We start from the raw sequence: 15,291 nt of genomic DNA, 5'->3' as shown, positions 1-15,291 counted from the left end.
CGATTCGCTACAGCTCGCATGGAAGCAGAAGATGCCAATAAAGCCTCTCAGAGACAGGTGGTTTTTAGTGGATCCGGTGGAGGAGTCACCAAGACCATCACCTGTGTGGAGCTCATGAAACGCCGCATAGGAGGGCTTCACCAGGTCTCCAAGCTCCACTACAAAACTGTCACGGAAATCTGGGAGAGGACACAACAGGGGGCACCGGGACTATCCGTAAAGAAGACAGTTCCTGCTATTTGGATCCTGCTTTCTAAAGACCCGCTGGATGCCCAGGAGCCTGGATATCAACCGCCACAAACCCTGAGAGTTCCTGCTGAAGATGGAGAGAGAGGTCTCAGAATGCTCCTCCAGCCAGCTTTGGGTCCCCCTGCAAAATTCACTGCCAAAAAAGCTTGCCCGGATTATTGGAGTGCATGTTCTCCACATAGCAGATAAATATCGGAAAATGAACAAAACTTGGTCTTACAATTTGCTTTTGTTTTTACATTTATGCAAGATAAATGAATGACGTTGTATTTTATGTGTCTATAGATTTATGACACCAGCATGAATGAGTCAAACTCAGATTTAGATCTATTTATGCAGCATTTGCAGTATGTAGTTAAACTGTTGAACATCCATATCACAAAAATGTCTCACGATATAGCAAAAAAAGCATTAGCCATTTTATCATAAACGTATCGTCATTGCATATTTCCACCGGGTAATAAAATGGTGTATAAAGCTTCTCAAAACTTGCACTTTCCGGGTCAAAGTCACAGACTAAACTCATAAATAACCCGCTTGGTTTTGCGCATGCGCAGTACCGACACGCTGACCGCTGGTTCTGCGCATGCGCAGCGCTGCCACGGGCTCTCGAGACCGGGAAGCGAAGCGAGTTCCTTGATGAAAATCTGTCCGGTTCGTGTCTTGCTGGCTGTCCTCCATCATGTTTAGAGCCGCCGTCCGACTCTCAGTCTCCGGTGTCCGGAGTTTAACCCGCACACAGCCTGGAAGCCGAGGTATTTCATGAGCCGGCCATCGTGAATGTTATCATAGGTAGCCTTTTACCATAAACGTCATCAGGAAGTTATAGCGAAAAATCATCACGCTTGCACATTGCGGCTAAGCTAGCTAGCTTAAGCTAGCTTTGCCGGTATAACAATGGTTTATCATTTTCCCCACGGTGTCTTTTGTATTAGCCGCACTTGGTAGACTTGCTTTCTGGAATCCTGTTATCCATATTGTCTTTGTGAGTCCTGTCACTTATATCAACGTGTGTCCTTGCGGTGACCCGCACGGTGAGCTAAGTGTGGGCCCCGCTGTGATGCTAGATGCTAATGTGTCAACCGGGTTAGAGGAAGAAGTGTACGTTGCCCTCCCCCCTCCAATACAAGAGCTAAATAATGGTTTTTACACACTTTTTTTGTCCACATTATTAGACATGAACCTAAAACGAACACATTCGCTTGGGGTTATGTAAGGGGAGGGGTCGGAGTGAGTTAGTATATATAGGCGACCGCTTTGAGCATTTAGTTAAGCCATTTCTGTTTCCTTTAAACAACACCGGTGTTTAATTTATGCACTAAAAGAACAGAGGAAAACTCTATGGCCATCAGAACACACGCCAGACTTAATAAAACCCCAAAACCTGACCTGTCAAGGTTGGGCTGGGTCTGTTTGAATGTTAAATATCCATGTGTCGCCTGTAAAATTGAACTGATGTCGAGGCCCAGTTATAGATGTTTGACGATTCAACTTATTTTTCTCCGTCAGTTGATTATCAGGCTTTTACGTGCAGACGGTCGGCCATGTCAGGAGCCTTCCGAGTGGAGACACTGTTGTCCTCTTCGCACCTGAAACCCCTGAATATTCACCTTTCTGCACTGCGCGACTGCTCTCTGCTTTCGGTTTCATTTTGTCAGCAGTGCTGTCTGACTGAAACACTGTCTTCTCTGTGCAGCTCTTCTGGCCTCACGAAGTTACTCACATGGGAAGCAAGAAACGGATGAGGAGTTTGACGCCCGCTGGGTCACCTACTTCAACAAACCAGACATTGATGCTTGGGAGCTGAAAAAAGGTTTATTAATAGATTAAAGCTATCCACAGTTTCCCTGCTCTGCTCATTGAATGAAAAACATCTTTTTTTATACATTTGATCTGATAATTATGCTGCAGTTTTACATGCAATGCCACATTCTAGGTAGAGCTTACCATGGCTTAGAATGGTGTGGATCGGTGTTGGCCTTGCTCTGATGTTGACGGTAGAGTGTGCAGGAAGATTGGTGCTGGTTGGTTCACATGCTAAACCAGAAAGGGCTCCCACCTCGGGGGTGCGTGTGCAACCCAGAAATCATTAACAACTGGATATTAGGACTATTTGCAACTCCCCCCCTGGTTGGTTGAACCATGCATACAAGCCTTCTCACCCACATTTCTTTTGGATAAATGTTTCTCCTGCAGAATTTACTGTCTTCTAAATGTTTCAGGGTTTGGAGATCCACCTCTCTATACCCCGCCCCCCCCTTAAACTGACCGCCCTCTCTTGCAGGGATGAACACACTGATCGGTTATGATCTGGTCCCCGAGCCAAAGATCCTCGAGGCGGCGCTGCGAGCCTGCCGGAGGCTAAACGACCTGGCCAGCGCCATCCGTATTTTGGAAGCCGTGAAGGTGAGAAATGAGCTGGTGATTTGGCCGTCGCCAGCCGTTCCATTTTTAATTTTTTTTTAAAAAAATGTGCCGTTTCTGTCCTCAGGACAAAGCAGGGCCTCATAAGGAGATCTACCCGTACGTGATCCAGGAGCTGAGGCCGACGTTAGACGAGCTGGGCATCTCCACTCCCGAGGAGCTCGGCATTGACAAGCTGTAGAAGAGAAGGTATTAAAATGTCTATTCCAGCCTGTGTCTGTGTTCCAGGCAATCATCTGGGATGCTGAGGGATGTTTTTGGCCTATGTTTCAGGTCTTGACCACAGCGGGAAATCTCTGGACACACAAACCTTGTACCTAAATGTTTGCCTCATCAAAATCTTATGGTATTTAATTTTTCTGTTGCTTGTAAATTACCAACAATCGAATAAAGGAAAATGTCTGTATCAGGTGTTAGAACTATATTTGGGATTTACTATCTGAAGCCAGACTGGCAGTAACGGGTTGTTTTAGATCAGTCAGGTCTGACTGGATCAGGGTGGGGCGTGAGTCGCCTCTGGCCACCAGGGGGCAGCATTTTCACACGAATGTAAAATTCTACTGTACGCAAATCATTTTACATCTGTTTTCATTTCAGGGAAAATGTACATGATGAAAATAAAAAAAAACTGTTAAAAAGGCAAAGTGTGTTGTCTTAATGGAACACGAGAACTATAACCATTGATATACGCCTGTCACTTTAATCAGATCACGTCAACAGTGTGGATCACGCCTCAGGTTGTTGCTGCTTTTGTGTCCTCTTCATTTTGTTTACATGTTTACAAGGCGTCCCAATCCGAGTTTAACTGAATATCGCGTCATTTAAAGGTTTCACCGACTCAAAATGACTATAAAATAGACGTTTGCGGCCCGGTTTTGACGCAGTCGAGTCCGTGTTTTATGATTGGCTCGGTGCGATTCCCCGTTAAGGTTATTTAAAGGTCTGATAAACGTTTACCTTCTGTTGTATTTCCATCTTTAAATCTCACTTCAATACAGCGATTCACGTTTTCGCTGTTTGAGTCAAAGTTCGGTTACCTGCGGGGAAAATCTGCGTAAATGGCACTTTGGTGGGTGGGATTTCCTTGTGTGGTGGGAAGGTGGGCCCAGAGAGGCCGGAAACAAACCCCACTGTGGTTCTTTACGCACGGGGCGGGCCTTTCATTCATCAAGTTGGGGGTGTAGGCCGCTCCATCCTACAGCCCAAAGATGTTTGTGTTTCCATGCGCAGTGACCAGGGAGGCGAAGCGCGACGCATTATTACCCCTCCTCCAGCTCCGATCACCCCCGGCCTCCTCACCACAGGGGTCACATTTGATCACAAGAGTCTTTTCGATTTAAAAGGGAAAAATAAATCTGGCCGTGAGATGCGATTTGTTTCTGGCGAAGCAAAGAAGAGAAAACTAAAGACGACCTGTTGGCGATAATGGATTACTCGAAGGCGCAAATGGTGAGTGTCGACGGCAGCCTGGAAACGCTCCCACTCGTGTTTGTTACAGTAACAAAGCGCACGAAGAACCTCGCAACGACGGAGACGCACGGGAACATCCGCGTTTTGTCTCTTTACTTGGAGCTTTTTCAATGGAATCACGCCCATATTGGTGTTTGTGGCCCCAGCTGGCGTTTTGGTTTTTAGCCATGGCCTTTAAAACAAAAGTGATTTTCCATTAAAGCGAGTGTTTGGATAAAAGTTCTACACGACTCGAGTCAAGCCTTCACCACCAAAGGCCTGGAAAGGTTTCTCCTTTTTTGCGACCTGCTGCCCAGCTCAATTAATGTCGCCCATTTTCTCGTAATGACCGTTTTAAGCCACGGAGACCGTGAACGTCTCACGTTGGAAATGTTCCAGTTTTATATGAATCAAAAACATTCTCACGATTTAAACAGTCGTAGCATTGAGGTTGAAATACAGTGTTTCCAGTTACACATGTTTATAATTATTACTTTATTTGGAAAGTAAAAGGTTGTTTTTTTTGCTTTATTTGTAGTCAAAAGTATCCGAAGAGGTGGGCTCATCCCGGTGCCCGCCGTTCAGTGCTGCTGGGATGAAGCTGGAGGCAGTGATGGAGCACTTACAGAGGCAACAGGAGGGCAAACTGGAGCTGAACCTGCAGGAGAAGCAGCTTCTCCAGACTCAGCTCATGCTTGCTCATCACGCCGCCGCAGCAGCCAGGGCCTCCGGAACCAGACTGGACTCGCCGCTATTCCCCAAAACAGACGGGCAGTCGTATCCGGCCGCTCCGCCAGCCCTGAACACCCACCTCCTCCATCGTCCGGATGAGGAGGGAGAAGAATCTGATGAAGACGAGCAGGAAGCGGTGGATCCCGATGAGCACGGTCACATGGAGGAAGACGAGGAGGACGAGGACAACGCGAAGAGGGCTCGACTCCAGCAGGTCGCGGGCTTCCCGTTCCCCCCTTATCCCACATCCCAGTTCTCTGCTTTGAAGCAGACGGCCGAATCTTCATCGGTGAAGCAGGAGCACGAGGACGAGGCCTGTTCTCCTGCAGGCCAACAGGTTTTTACATCCCCCGGCGACTTTGCAGACTGGGGATACGATGAGCAGCTCAAACAAGTACGTCTTCCTCCACGCCATCCAGTATGTTGATAACCGCCCCCCCCCCCCATTTCTCTCCATGTTGGTAACTCGTGTGTAATGTGAGTTCAGCATTAATTGTTGAGTCCTTCCTGCTGAGTCAGGCCCGCTGGCCTCCCACATTGTTGACTCGCGTGTGGCTGACGGGACGGCGGCCCTACTGGCACCGTGCCCAAAGCCTATGGTTGGATTACAGACGAGGCCAAAGATCCTTCTGCTGCGCTCCAAATCTTGTCTGACACATGTGAACTAGCACCGCGGCCACCGGCGGGGTGAATGGGCTTGGCGGTGGTCCAGTATCAACCCCGGGGTGGAACGGTCCGAGCAGGACAGATTTTCACGGACCTGCAGCATCCGCAGTCGGGCAGATCGACTAAATAGTGAATTCAGTGTGTAATTGAATAACGTCTGAGCGGTTTTTTTCCCTGTGCGAATGGAAATGCTGAGATTGACTCTTGCTTGTGTTGTTCCCCCTTAAACGGGCCCCTTTGCAACATTAATGAGGCCTGAGGCTGAGGGACAGCTGGGTCACAGCATACCAGCAGGCAACTTCCCATAAAGTTCATTTACAGTCGTCGGTGGAGCAGAATGGGCATTCTCAGAGGTCCCCCCCCCACCGCCTCTCGTCGTTAGTTTATGGGAACGTTACAATGTGCCACCCTGAAAGAGTTTTTTTTCCCCGCTTCCAAAACAAAAATCCCCGACTCTTCCGTGGTTACCGGTGTCCCCGGGCTGATAACGCTGGCGCTTTGGGGATTGCTCTGCATAACTTAGCCGTCGCTTGGCAACAGGAAATGGCCTTTTAATTCAGCTGCACGTAATCAATACATAAGGCCACTGTGCAGCGAGAACGCACGTCCTTGTTTCAGACGAGACGACGGCAGCTGGAGGCGCCGTTGGTGCCTGTTGTGCTGCTACAGTGGTTCCCTTAAAATATATTTATGAGGCTCCACACGGCTACAAACTGGGTTCCTCTATTTTGAAATGCAATTCCTCTCCTTCATTGGAAGTTAGGCTAATATTTGTTAATCGGGGGTGTCAGGACCCCCTCCTTTGCTCTCATTCTCAGGTCACAGCACAGCGAGGCCCCAGATAAATTATCTCACCACGCATGGATGACTTAAGGCCAAATAAATTGATTTGGATTAAAAAATTTGTTCCCCCCTGCGGTGACATTCAACTTTGGAAAGGGATACATTAACATTGTTACCCAGCAACCGAATCATTTGATAAGGCTTATTATAATCACGCTTTCGCCATCGTGATGTGGGGCCGTGGAACTGGAACATTTGTGTTTTTGTATGTGGTGGAGTAGAATTACACAGCAGCAACAATGGCCCCACCTGATAGTTTAAATATATCAATATAAAACTGAAGCTAAGGCGTCCGAAGAGGTCTCGCTGACCTATTTACGGCATATTATCAGCATCTGCCGGGTTGGATATGTGAAAACTCTGAGCAATTAACTACAGAGCTCTTTGTTAATAGATCCACAGTGGGTCCCATCAATGTGGGGGGCAGGGTTTTATTTCCATGTGATGGTGAAAGAGCCGGGATGTTTATCTGTCTTCACGTCAATGACCATTCTGGCGGGGGAGTAGAGAGGCCTTTATTAGAATTTCTAAGCTGTTAGATTTGTCAATACCTCCGCCCACGGGGGTACAGTTGTGCGTGCAAACACACATTTGCATACTGCACCAGGTGGGAAGAAACGCGCTGGTTTTGCTGCGTTTTTTTGCGTAGTTTTTCTGCAGAGTTTATCAAAACTGGGTGCAGCGCCTTTTGTTTGAATTCAAAACTCTTTATGTGGTTGCCACAGGACGGTTCCTTTCCCACCTCTCAGACGTCGGTTGCTGTGGTTGTTGCATCTTTAAACTTTGAGTTGTCGGCATGGCGATGTCAGACCAGTGAGACACAGTCTCCTCGACTGGTAGATTAAAACTACAAGAGAGGAAAAGCAGCATCTTGTTATCACCAACTACAGTATGGCTTGAGGAAACAAAAGTAAGCGAAGCTAGCGTTCCAATGAAACGATTGAATTTGATACCAAACCACGGATGCCAATATTTAATATTGATGGTGAAGTACTAACGTTGACCCCTGTGGCCCCCCCTTGTGTGCTGCCCTGCCCCCGTGAACTCAGACAGGGCAGGGGTCACGCTGTTGCATACGGACAAGAAAATGTGTGTTTAGTGTTGCGTTTAAAAGGGGCTGATCTAGTTTAATTCCTCACATTTATTGTCTGTGAAATCTTTGAGCCAAGCACGACGATCACGTACAAGGTTTTAGGATATCTGTCTATCTCATAAGTAGGTGAAGAATGCTCACAATGAGTGAAAAACCTCCTAAAAGAGAGCCCAGATTTAACCGTAAGCTAACGGAGACGCATGTCTGTGCTCGCTGAAATCACAACCAGGCTGCAGCCATTTGATTGGGGGGGGCGTTGATGAAATCGGCCGTGTTTGTTTTCACAAAAACATGTTTACATGAAACGCGAGACGTGTGTTCCGCGCATGTAAGGCTGCAAAAGCCGCGGGCCTCGAATGAAGCAGCAGCAATCTAAAGGAGACGCAAATGCCCATGGAGGAAAAAAAGGGGGTGTGTGTTATTTTATGTAATTGTTATGACAGACCGGTCTTAACGCAAGCATGAGCACGCTGCTCCGTGGCGTTGGCGGGACAATAACCTCTCAGCAGGCCTTTCCACACAGTTGCACACCCCCCCCCCCCAAGTCACATTTTAACCTTGCTGTCAAGTGTAGCTAAAGGTGATGAAGGAAGGGGAATAACATCGAATACACTGATTGTTGCATTTTTACAGTTAAATTTGTGTTGGCGGTCTGTCCTGGTCGCGTTTCCGCTTAAAACCGGTAAACATGAATATTTACCGGCTGTTAAATATTGTGTTTCCAGAGAAGCGGTGGCATCTGGGCCGAGGAGAACGACGGGGGGAAAGTGAGGGGAGAACCATCCAGGGACTTTGCCAAGGTCACTTGTCAACAATGGGAAGGTTCTAAGAGCACGGCCATTTGTTCCTAATATTCTTCTGATTCACAGCTGTATGAACTGGACAATGACCCAAAGAGAAAGGAGTTCCTGGACGAGCTCTTTGTCTTCATGCAGAAACGAGGTGAGTCCATGAGACACAGAACTTTAAAGCAGCAAATTTTGGTCCACTTTGTCTAAGCATTTGTTTAAAAAAGACCCATTAATTTATTAATTATCATTGGCTCCTAGTTAATTGAAAAGATGGTGCGGCTCTCCTCTTGTGCCCTTGATGATACTGGTTAGCTCCAAACTTTGGACCAAAATAATCTCATTGTGTCGATCTGCAGTTCCGCTCGGTGAAAATCCAGCGTTTCTGCACAAAGGTCCCCGTTTCTTTGGCTAAGAGCTCCATAATCTTATTTCTACAAGTGCTTCGATCTGGCCTGGAGGGGTTCGCCGACAAATGTGTGATTGGCAGCTCCTACTGCCTGTGATACCACCCCTCCCCCTCCAGCACTCAAATCAATTGGAGCAACAGATGAGCCGCCGTTGTGGAATCATCCTCACCCCCATCTATCGGGAATAAGCTTCATTAGAGAAGCCTCTGCACACAGATTAAAGACGCTAAGCCTTGGTTATTAACCTCACTAACTAAACTTGGGCAAATGCGGAAGAATGTGGCGGTTTTAGTCAGGTGGTCGTGTCGTAAAGGTTAATTTGGCTGAAGATTGTGAGTATATTCAGCTGTATCCGCTCTCCTTCATCCAGGAACTCCTGTCAATCGCATCCCCATTATGGCGAAGCAGGTGTTGGACCTATACAAACTATACGCGCTGGTGACGGAGAAGGGAGGCCTGGTGGAGGTCATTAACAAGAAGATCTGGAGGGAGATCACCAAAGGTCTCAACCTCCCCACATCCATTACCAGCGCAGCCTTTACGCTCCGCACCCAGTAGGTTCCCTCCCCCTCTCATGTTATTCAAGTTTAACGGTGGCTTAGTCTGCGCGTTTGCATAATATAACCCCTGCAAGAATGACACAGTTGTTTGAGATTAGTTTGGTTTTATTGAACTCAAAGAATGTGTAATATTAAGCTCCTTCACCGAAACAATGGTTGGTTGAGTGGTGGGGGCGCCCCCCCTTTAGGCCAACATACAGATGAAACATGTGGTGACCACCTATCCTGATGATGCTGAACATCAGAGAGTATCAGAAAGCTTGTCATCCATCTTGTCTTGCAGGTACATGAAGTATTTGTACCCGTTTGAGTGTGAGAAGAAGGGCCTCAGCTCCCCGGGGGAGCTGCAGGCTGCCATCGACAGTAATCGCAGGGAGGGGCGGCGTCCCAGCTACACCAACAGCCTTTACCGTTACTGTCCCTCCCCGAGCTCTGCCCCGCACTCCCTCCTCTCCTCATCCTCCCTGCAAAACCCTCCGACTGGACACAACGGCCTGAGCGCCTCCACCAGCCCCAATCTAAAGAAGACGGGTCTGTCTGGTTTTGTACGCTCCGGCCTAAAAGTGGAATCGAGAGTTTAACCCCGCCCCTCTTGTTTTAGAGGAGATGTCGACCCCTGTCCTGGCCAGCCGCGTGCCCATGGCTCTAGCCTTGGGGCAGCAGCAGCAGCTGGCACAAGCCGCCACCTTGGAGCACCTGAAAGAGCGGCTGGAGCGAGGAGCTGCAGCCGACTGCCCGGAGAAGAAGATGTTGCAGCTGGCGGAGGAGCAGCAGCGCCTCATGCAGCAGGCCCTGCAGCAGAACCTCCTGGCCTTGGCCTCTCGCTTCAACCCCATGAACCTCAGGCTTAACAATGGACACGGTGAGCCTTCCTTTGCCCGCTCTGCTCACGCTCTCACTTCCCAGATGCTGGTTTATTGAGCAGTTTCCTCTCACCAACAGAGAGTAAACAGGGTTTGTCCATGAATATCGCCACCAATGGAGCAGCCAGCATCAATGTGTCCGTGGAGATCAACGGCACAGTTTACACAGGTGGGTTCCGTCTTGTACCTCCACGTTGTAAACATACATTTTTGGCTTTTAACGTCTCTCTATAACCTTTAATTTAATTATTCATGCACACTAACATCGTTGCCTTGGTGGGGTTCACAAGCCCCTCTGGTCTTAGACCCTCAAACCTGGTCAGAAGAACATTTTAAGGAGAGAGTAGAAACCCGAAGACGTCAACTTTCATCTCAATCGCGCCTCTTCTTGAACAATCTCCACTTCACAGGAATGCTGTTTGCTCAGAAGCCAGCCGCTCCGGTGGTGTCGCAGGCGGTCACAGCGGCAGGAACGAGCGGCTTCAGCGCCCTCTCTTCGTCACACAGTCCTACCTCTTCATCTTCAACCTCCTCAAAAGGACCCAATTAAGGCCTTGTCAGACAAGAACAATGCGAAATCTATCGATAATCAGCTTAAAATCAACATTTTTTTTTTCTCCCCATCACTTTGATGTGTCTTAAAAATTACTCTGGTTCACTTGACATTGACCTCAAAGGACGTTCCACGACGACTGTCCTGTAGATTTGAGTCGACCTTAGTGCCTGTTATGCAACACAACTGTAGTGGGACTCAGGAAAAGCGTTTGTTTAAAGGTGACGTTGCGCCGTGACAACCGACTATAAACCTCTACGTACACTATGATTGTCAAGCTGTTCTTCAGCTGCCTTTTTCCAGGTTAGGCTGCTCCTGCTGAAGACCAAAAAGGCCTTAGCTGGAGATTGTACATCCTCCACTTGTTCTGCAGCTTTCAGGGGTCACTCACCATGAATTCACAAAGCGCATCTTTGTTTTTTTTTTTATGCTTCTGCGTGCTGTTTTTTTTAAATTTTGTATTTAATTTGTTTCTGCCCTGATTCTAAATAGTTTCCTCTAAACAGAAGGCTTTATGCTCTTGCTTTATCTGGAGCAATACAATATTACTTTCTGTGACTCTCACTGGTGTGTGCAACCTCTTCGGTCTCAGGATCGTCCTCTGGACGTGTTGCTGTCATGCTGTATCTCGTAATATATTGCTGTCTTGTGTTTGTATAATGCAGAGAACGTATCTTTAATGTAGAAAAGGATCACTGAAACAGTTCTACCTCAACTATCACGTGAAATATGCAATAGCTAATGCAGCATGTGTTGTTTAATTTATCTGCTGAAGTCTGTCCGTGGACAATCAAGTGGACATCGGTTCAAACAAATGTCACTGAAGTTTCGATCTTGGGCATTTCTGTGACATGTGGAATAAAACAATCTTGTGTGCTGTAGAAGGGCTCCGTTTTTCCTTTTTTTTTGATGTGCTAAAATGCTGGTGGCGATCTTGAAAGTTGTACATTAACTAGGCTGTTTGACAAGGATGGATGGGTAATCATGAAAAACATGCTTATAAACGTCATTTATAGGTGGCAGGATTCGATCGGGCAAGTCTGCATTTTAAATCTACAAAATTGCCAGATTAATTTAAAACATCCCAAAAACCCCAGATTAGTAAAGGAACTGCGTCCCAGATTAAGGATTTGTATAGCTGGCCTGTATTTAACTGCGGCTGCACGACTGATTAAGGAACATTTTTATGCATTAAATATATTTAGATTTTAAATGAAGCTCACGTTTCTTTAATTAGAACTACAAATGATGAGACTAACTCCAGACCTCGGACAGGATCAAATAGGTAGTTTACTATCTGTGATTAAGAGCCTGCAGGCCAGGAGGTGGGGGAGGGGCCGGGATTTAATGCAGCTTTATTCTATGGTCGTGCTGCTGGAGCAGCATCTGGAGCAGCGCAGAAGAAAAATGCCTCACGCACAACTGAGAGGCATTATGAGATGGATATCCCCACCCACCGCCCCCGCCTGCCGGGGGGAAATAATACCGGTCAAGTCATCTGCAGATCATCGTCCTGTGACCGACGCTGGGAGAGCCCGTGTGGAGCGGTTTCCGACGGCTCATTTTCCTTTTCCAATCCCAATTTTAGGAAAGAGGTGCCTTTGTAAGAGCCACAGAATGGCGTCAATGCATCCACAGGTGCAGGACTTCCCGGGGAAATACTGAAGGACGATGAGTTTCCACACATCTGCACTTCTGCTCTGGATGTTTTGAGGTGGACACCTGCAGCACACCTGTGGCATCATGCCCTACCATGATGAGGAGTACCCCGGGCAACCCCTGTGGCAGTCTGTGGTGCTCTTCTGTTGTAAGGGGATGATCGAGGGCATCGTGGTCATACTCTTCTTCTGGCTCCTGGTGCAGGTGCTGTTCACCAAACAGTTGGAAGGTATGGTCTCCAATGCTGTTGTCATGTCTCAGACGGGGGTGAAGCATCATAGAAGGACTAGTGTCTGTGATGGGGGGCACAGGAACAGCCACTGAGATTGATGCACATTTAAAAATAAAATATTTTAGAGAAAGCGTTTGCTGTTACAGCTAAATCAGACCACAGTCATCTAGTCCGGGGCTAAAATGGAGCATTTTGGTATGGGTTAATTCTCTCTGTTTTCTCTGCAGTTCACCTCCAGGTCCTTCTCTTAGTTGGACTGATTGTCTTTTGTCTGTGTTTGGTTCTGGGATGTATTCTGTGCTGGAGGAACAGTCAGATGTATCCAGCAAAGGTCAAAGATCCTGTGACATCAGCGCCAGTTTCTGCTGAACCTGTGACCTTGTCCAAGACTCCGACTCCCTCGCCAACGGCGGCGGCGGCGAGGCGACGGTATGAGGAGCTGGATGGAGATACGCTGGAGTATCCTTCCACTTTTAGCAGCTCCGTCTCCTCTGAGGGGGAATTGGTCACTCAGCCGCTCTCTAATCGAGCTGCTTCGGAGCAGAAAGAGCAGCCAAAGTCGTATTTTTCTCTGCGCCGCTTCAGCACGCCGCCACTAACTTCGCCGCTTTACAGACCCATCGATCCTGGCCACGCTTCCTTGCCATCCTTTCCCAGATTCGGACTATCCAAAACATGTAAAGCTTTGAAGAGGCGCTGCACGGTGACTGGGAGCACTATATCTTACAATGAACACAGCCGGCTTACCAGCCCAGCGGTGGCGTGCCCTTTAATGCCTGAAGAACCAATCCCACTGGCCCCGCTCAACTACGGTTCCAGTATCAGCTGCCAACAGCCGCTATCGCCAAAGCCATGCCTCCATTTCACAATGGCCTTCTCTCCAGAGGAGCAGACCCTGGCAGTGAGTGTCCTGAGGCTCAGCGGGACACCCCACCGACTGGAGGACGTGTCTGTTCTGGGCAGACTGCCGCCTCTGTATCCCTGTCCCCTGCAGGCCTCGGCCCAAAAAAGCCTCAGCCCTGAGGCCGACAGCCTGCTGCTACTTTTGAAGGTTGGCTCCGTGGAGGAGCTCCAGAGGTGTGTCCTGAAATTAACGGTTTACACGCAGAAGCCCCCCAGCCTGAGAAGCAGCGCACTGGGAGAACTGGAGGCAGAATGCGGGGGAAGAGAATGGAGGGGAGAGAACCCATTTTTCTTCAGAAAGGAGCTGAATCAAAAGAAGTGGAAGCTTCAGGAGGTACTGGCATCATATCTGTGAGACACTGACCACTTTTAGGAGCACTGATATCAAATAAAGATGGCTGTTGTGTCACTGCTGGCGGTAACACACTGAATACACATGAACTGTGCACCAATTCCACTATTTTTGCCTCACATGACACCTCAGCGTGAACTCTTGCTCATTGACAGCAGGATCAGTCCTCAAACAACTCAGCGACGTGCAAGGCCTCCAGCTCGCCGCCGCAGATCTTTGTTCTGCTTCAGTATCAGACCCTGACTCACCGGATCAAGGCAACGCTCCTCCGGGCAGATAACCTCGACACGCTCGCGGGCACTTCAGCACCAGCAGGTAACATCAGCATTTAATCTGAAAAAGGTCTAAAAAAAGGTGTTTTGATAATGAGATCCCAGAAGGAAATCATCCGCGGTGGCTTTATGTAACCATAACTAACTTTGGGGAAAGAGGTAAAGCAATTACCTATGTTTGCTTTTAATGTGTAGAGGATTAAACAATGTCTTACAGGACCTGAATACAGCAGGAGATCATCCCTCTTTAATGACATTGTGGTTTAATCCCTCACTATTCACAATCCTGAGGAAAATGTTCCAATCTCTCCACGCTGACACATGTAATCTTTACTGGCCTTCGGGTTGGCTGGTCACTGTTTTACCAATCACACGGCATTTCAGGGCCATTCCAGTTTAGAATATAGGCCTCATGTATATTATTTGATCAGAAGATAATCGGTTTTCCCCTTATTAGTCCCGAAGCATATTTGTTCTTCAATATTTATTCATTTTAATCAAGTTTCTTCTAGACTAGAAAATTAAATTGCAAACTCAAAGTCCTACTCAAATCTTTAATTTCATACCTCTTTGAAATTGTCCACCTTCAGAATTCCAGGTGCTGGTCGCTCTGCATCATGAAGGGGCTGTGATTAGCAGCAGAGAAACCAAAGGAGCCTCCTGGAATTCTTCTTTCGTGTTCGACCTCCCTCCAGGAGACATCAGTAAACTGCCCCTCATGCTGGAGTTTGTAATCGTGCAGGTAAAGAAAGGCTGCGGGGTCGCTCAGTAAGATGCATTTGTTGGAAAGATGATTTAAGATTCCTCTTCTTATGTGACAGCATCAGGCACCTGCCCAACGTAAAGTCCTCGGTCGGGTCCAAATCGGAGCAGGGGCAGCGGACGCCGGGCGAGCTCACTGGAGGGACGTTTGCATCCTGCATGTGGAGCAACCACGCTGGCACGTTGTCCAGCCAGAAGTTTTATAGAATTCTGTTTGATGGGATAACATTTGTCACGTGATCTCAAGAACCATCCAAAACAAGCGTTCCAGCATCGGCTAATTGTTTATGGGTGAAGATTTTGCTGTGGATGATGGAGGATCAGATCTTTACAATCATCTTGGTGACATCATATAGCTGCTGCTGCTGCTGGATGCTGGAGCAGTCCTGCCTCTGGCATCTTGTAAATATAATATGAACCATATGATGTCATATAGATTTAATAAAACATGTTTCTGCCTCGTAATTTGGTGATTTTTTTG

At 47.7% G+C, this 15,291-nt stretch overlaps 3 protein-coding genes across 3 annotated transcripts; all 3 read left to right on the top strand.

Moving 5' to 3' along the window:
* Positions 1-840: 840 nt before the first annotated feature.
* On the top strand, positions 841-3,313 carry cox5aa (cytochrome c oxidase subunit 5Aa). The gene is made up of 5 exons (XM_003967526.3): positions 841-1,004; positions 1,946-2,062; positions 2,534-2,655; positions 2,741-2,862; positions 2,947-3,313. Exons 1-4 carry the CDS (start codon positions 932-934, stop codon positions 2,852-2,854), a joined length of 426 nt encoding a protein of 141 aa, XP_003967575.1. The 5' UTR covers positions 841-931; the 3' UTR covers positions 2,855-2,862; positions 2,947-3,313.
* A 501-nt stretch (positions 3,314-3,814) lies between these two features.
* On the top strand, positions 3,815-11,511 carry LOC101076351 (AT-rich interactive domain-containing protein 3A). The gene is made up of 9 exons (XM_003967676.3): positions 3,815-4,122; positions 4,661-5,248; positions 8,182-8,256; positions 8,326-8,398; positions 9,025-9,208; positions 9,498-9,745; positions 9,816-10,076; positions 10,157-10,246; positions 10,488-11,511. The coding sequence occupies exons 1-9, from the start codon at positions 4,099-4,101 to the stop codon at positions 10,625-10,627; spliced, it is 1,683 nt and encodes a 560-aa protein (XP_003967725.3). The 5' UTR covers positions 3,815-4,098; the 3' UTR covers positions 10,628-11,511.
* A 991-nt stretch (positions 11,512-12,502) lies between these two features.
* LOC115251043 (uncharacterized) lies at positions 12,503-15,288 on the top strand. The gene is made up of 5 exons (XM_029841891.1): positions 12,503-12,518; positions 12,834-13,758; positions 13,932-14,091; positions 14,639-14,790; positions 14,870-15,288. The coding sequence occupies exons 2-5, from the start codon at positions 12,838-12,840 to the stop codon at positions 15,014-15,016; spliced, it is 1,380 nt and encodes a 459-aa protein (XP_029697751.1). The 5' UTR covers positions 12,503-12,518; positions 12,834-12,837; the 3' UTR covers positions 15,017-15,288.
* The last annotated feature ends 3 nt before the right edge of the window (positions 15,289-15,291 follow it).

This window comes from Takifugu rubripes, chromosome 9, assembly GCF_901000725.2.
Source record: "Takifugu rubripes chromosome 9, fTakRub1.2, whole genome shotgun sequence".
Taxonomy (NCBI): Eukaryota; Metazoa; Chordata; class Actinopteri; order Tetraodontiformes; family Tetraodontidae; genus Takifugu; species Takifugu rubripes.
This window is presented reverse-complemented; position numbering and strand designations above follow the sequence as displayed.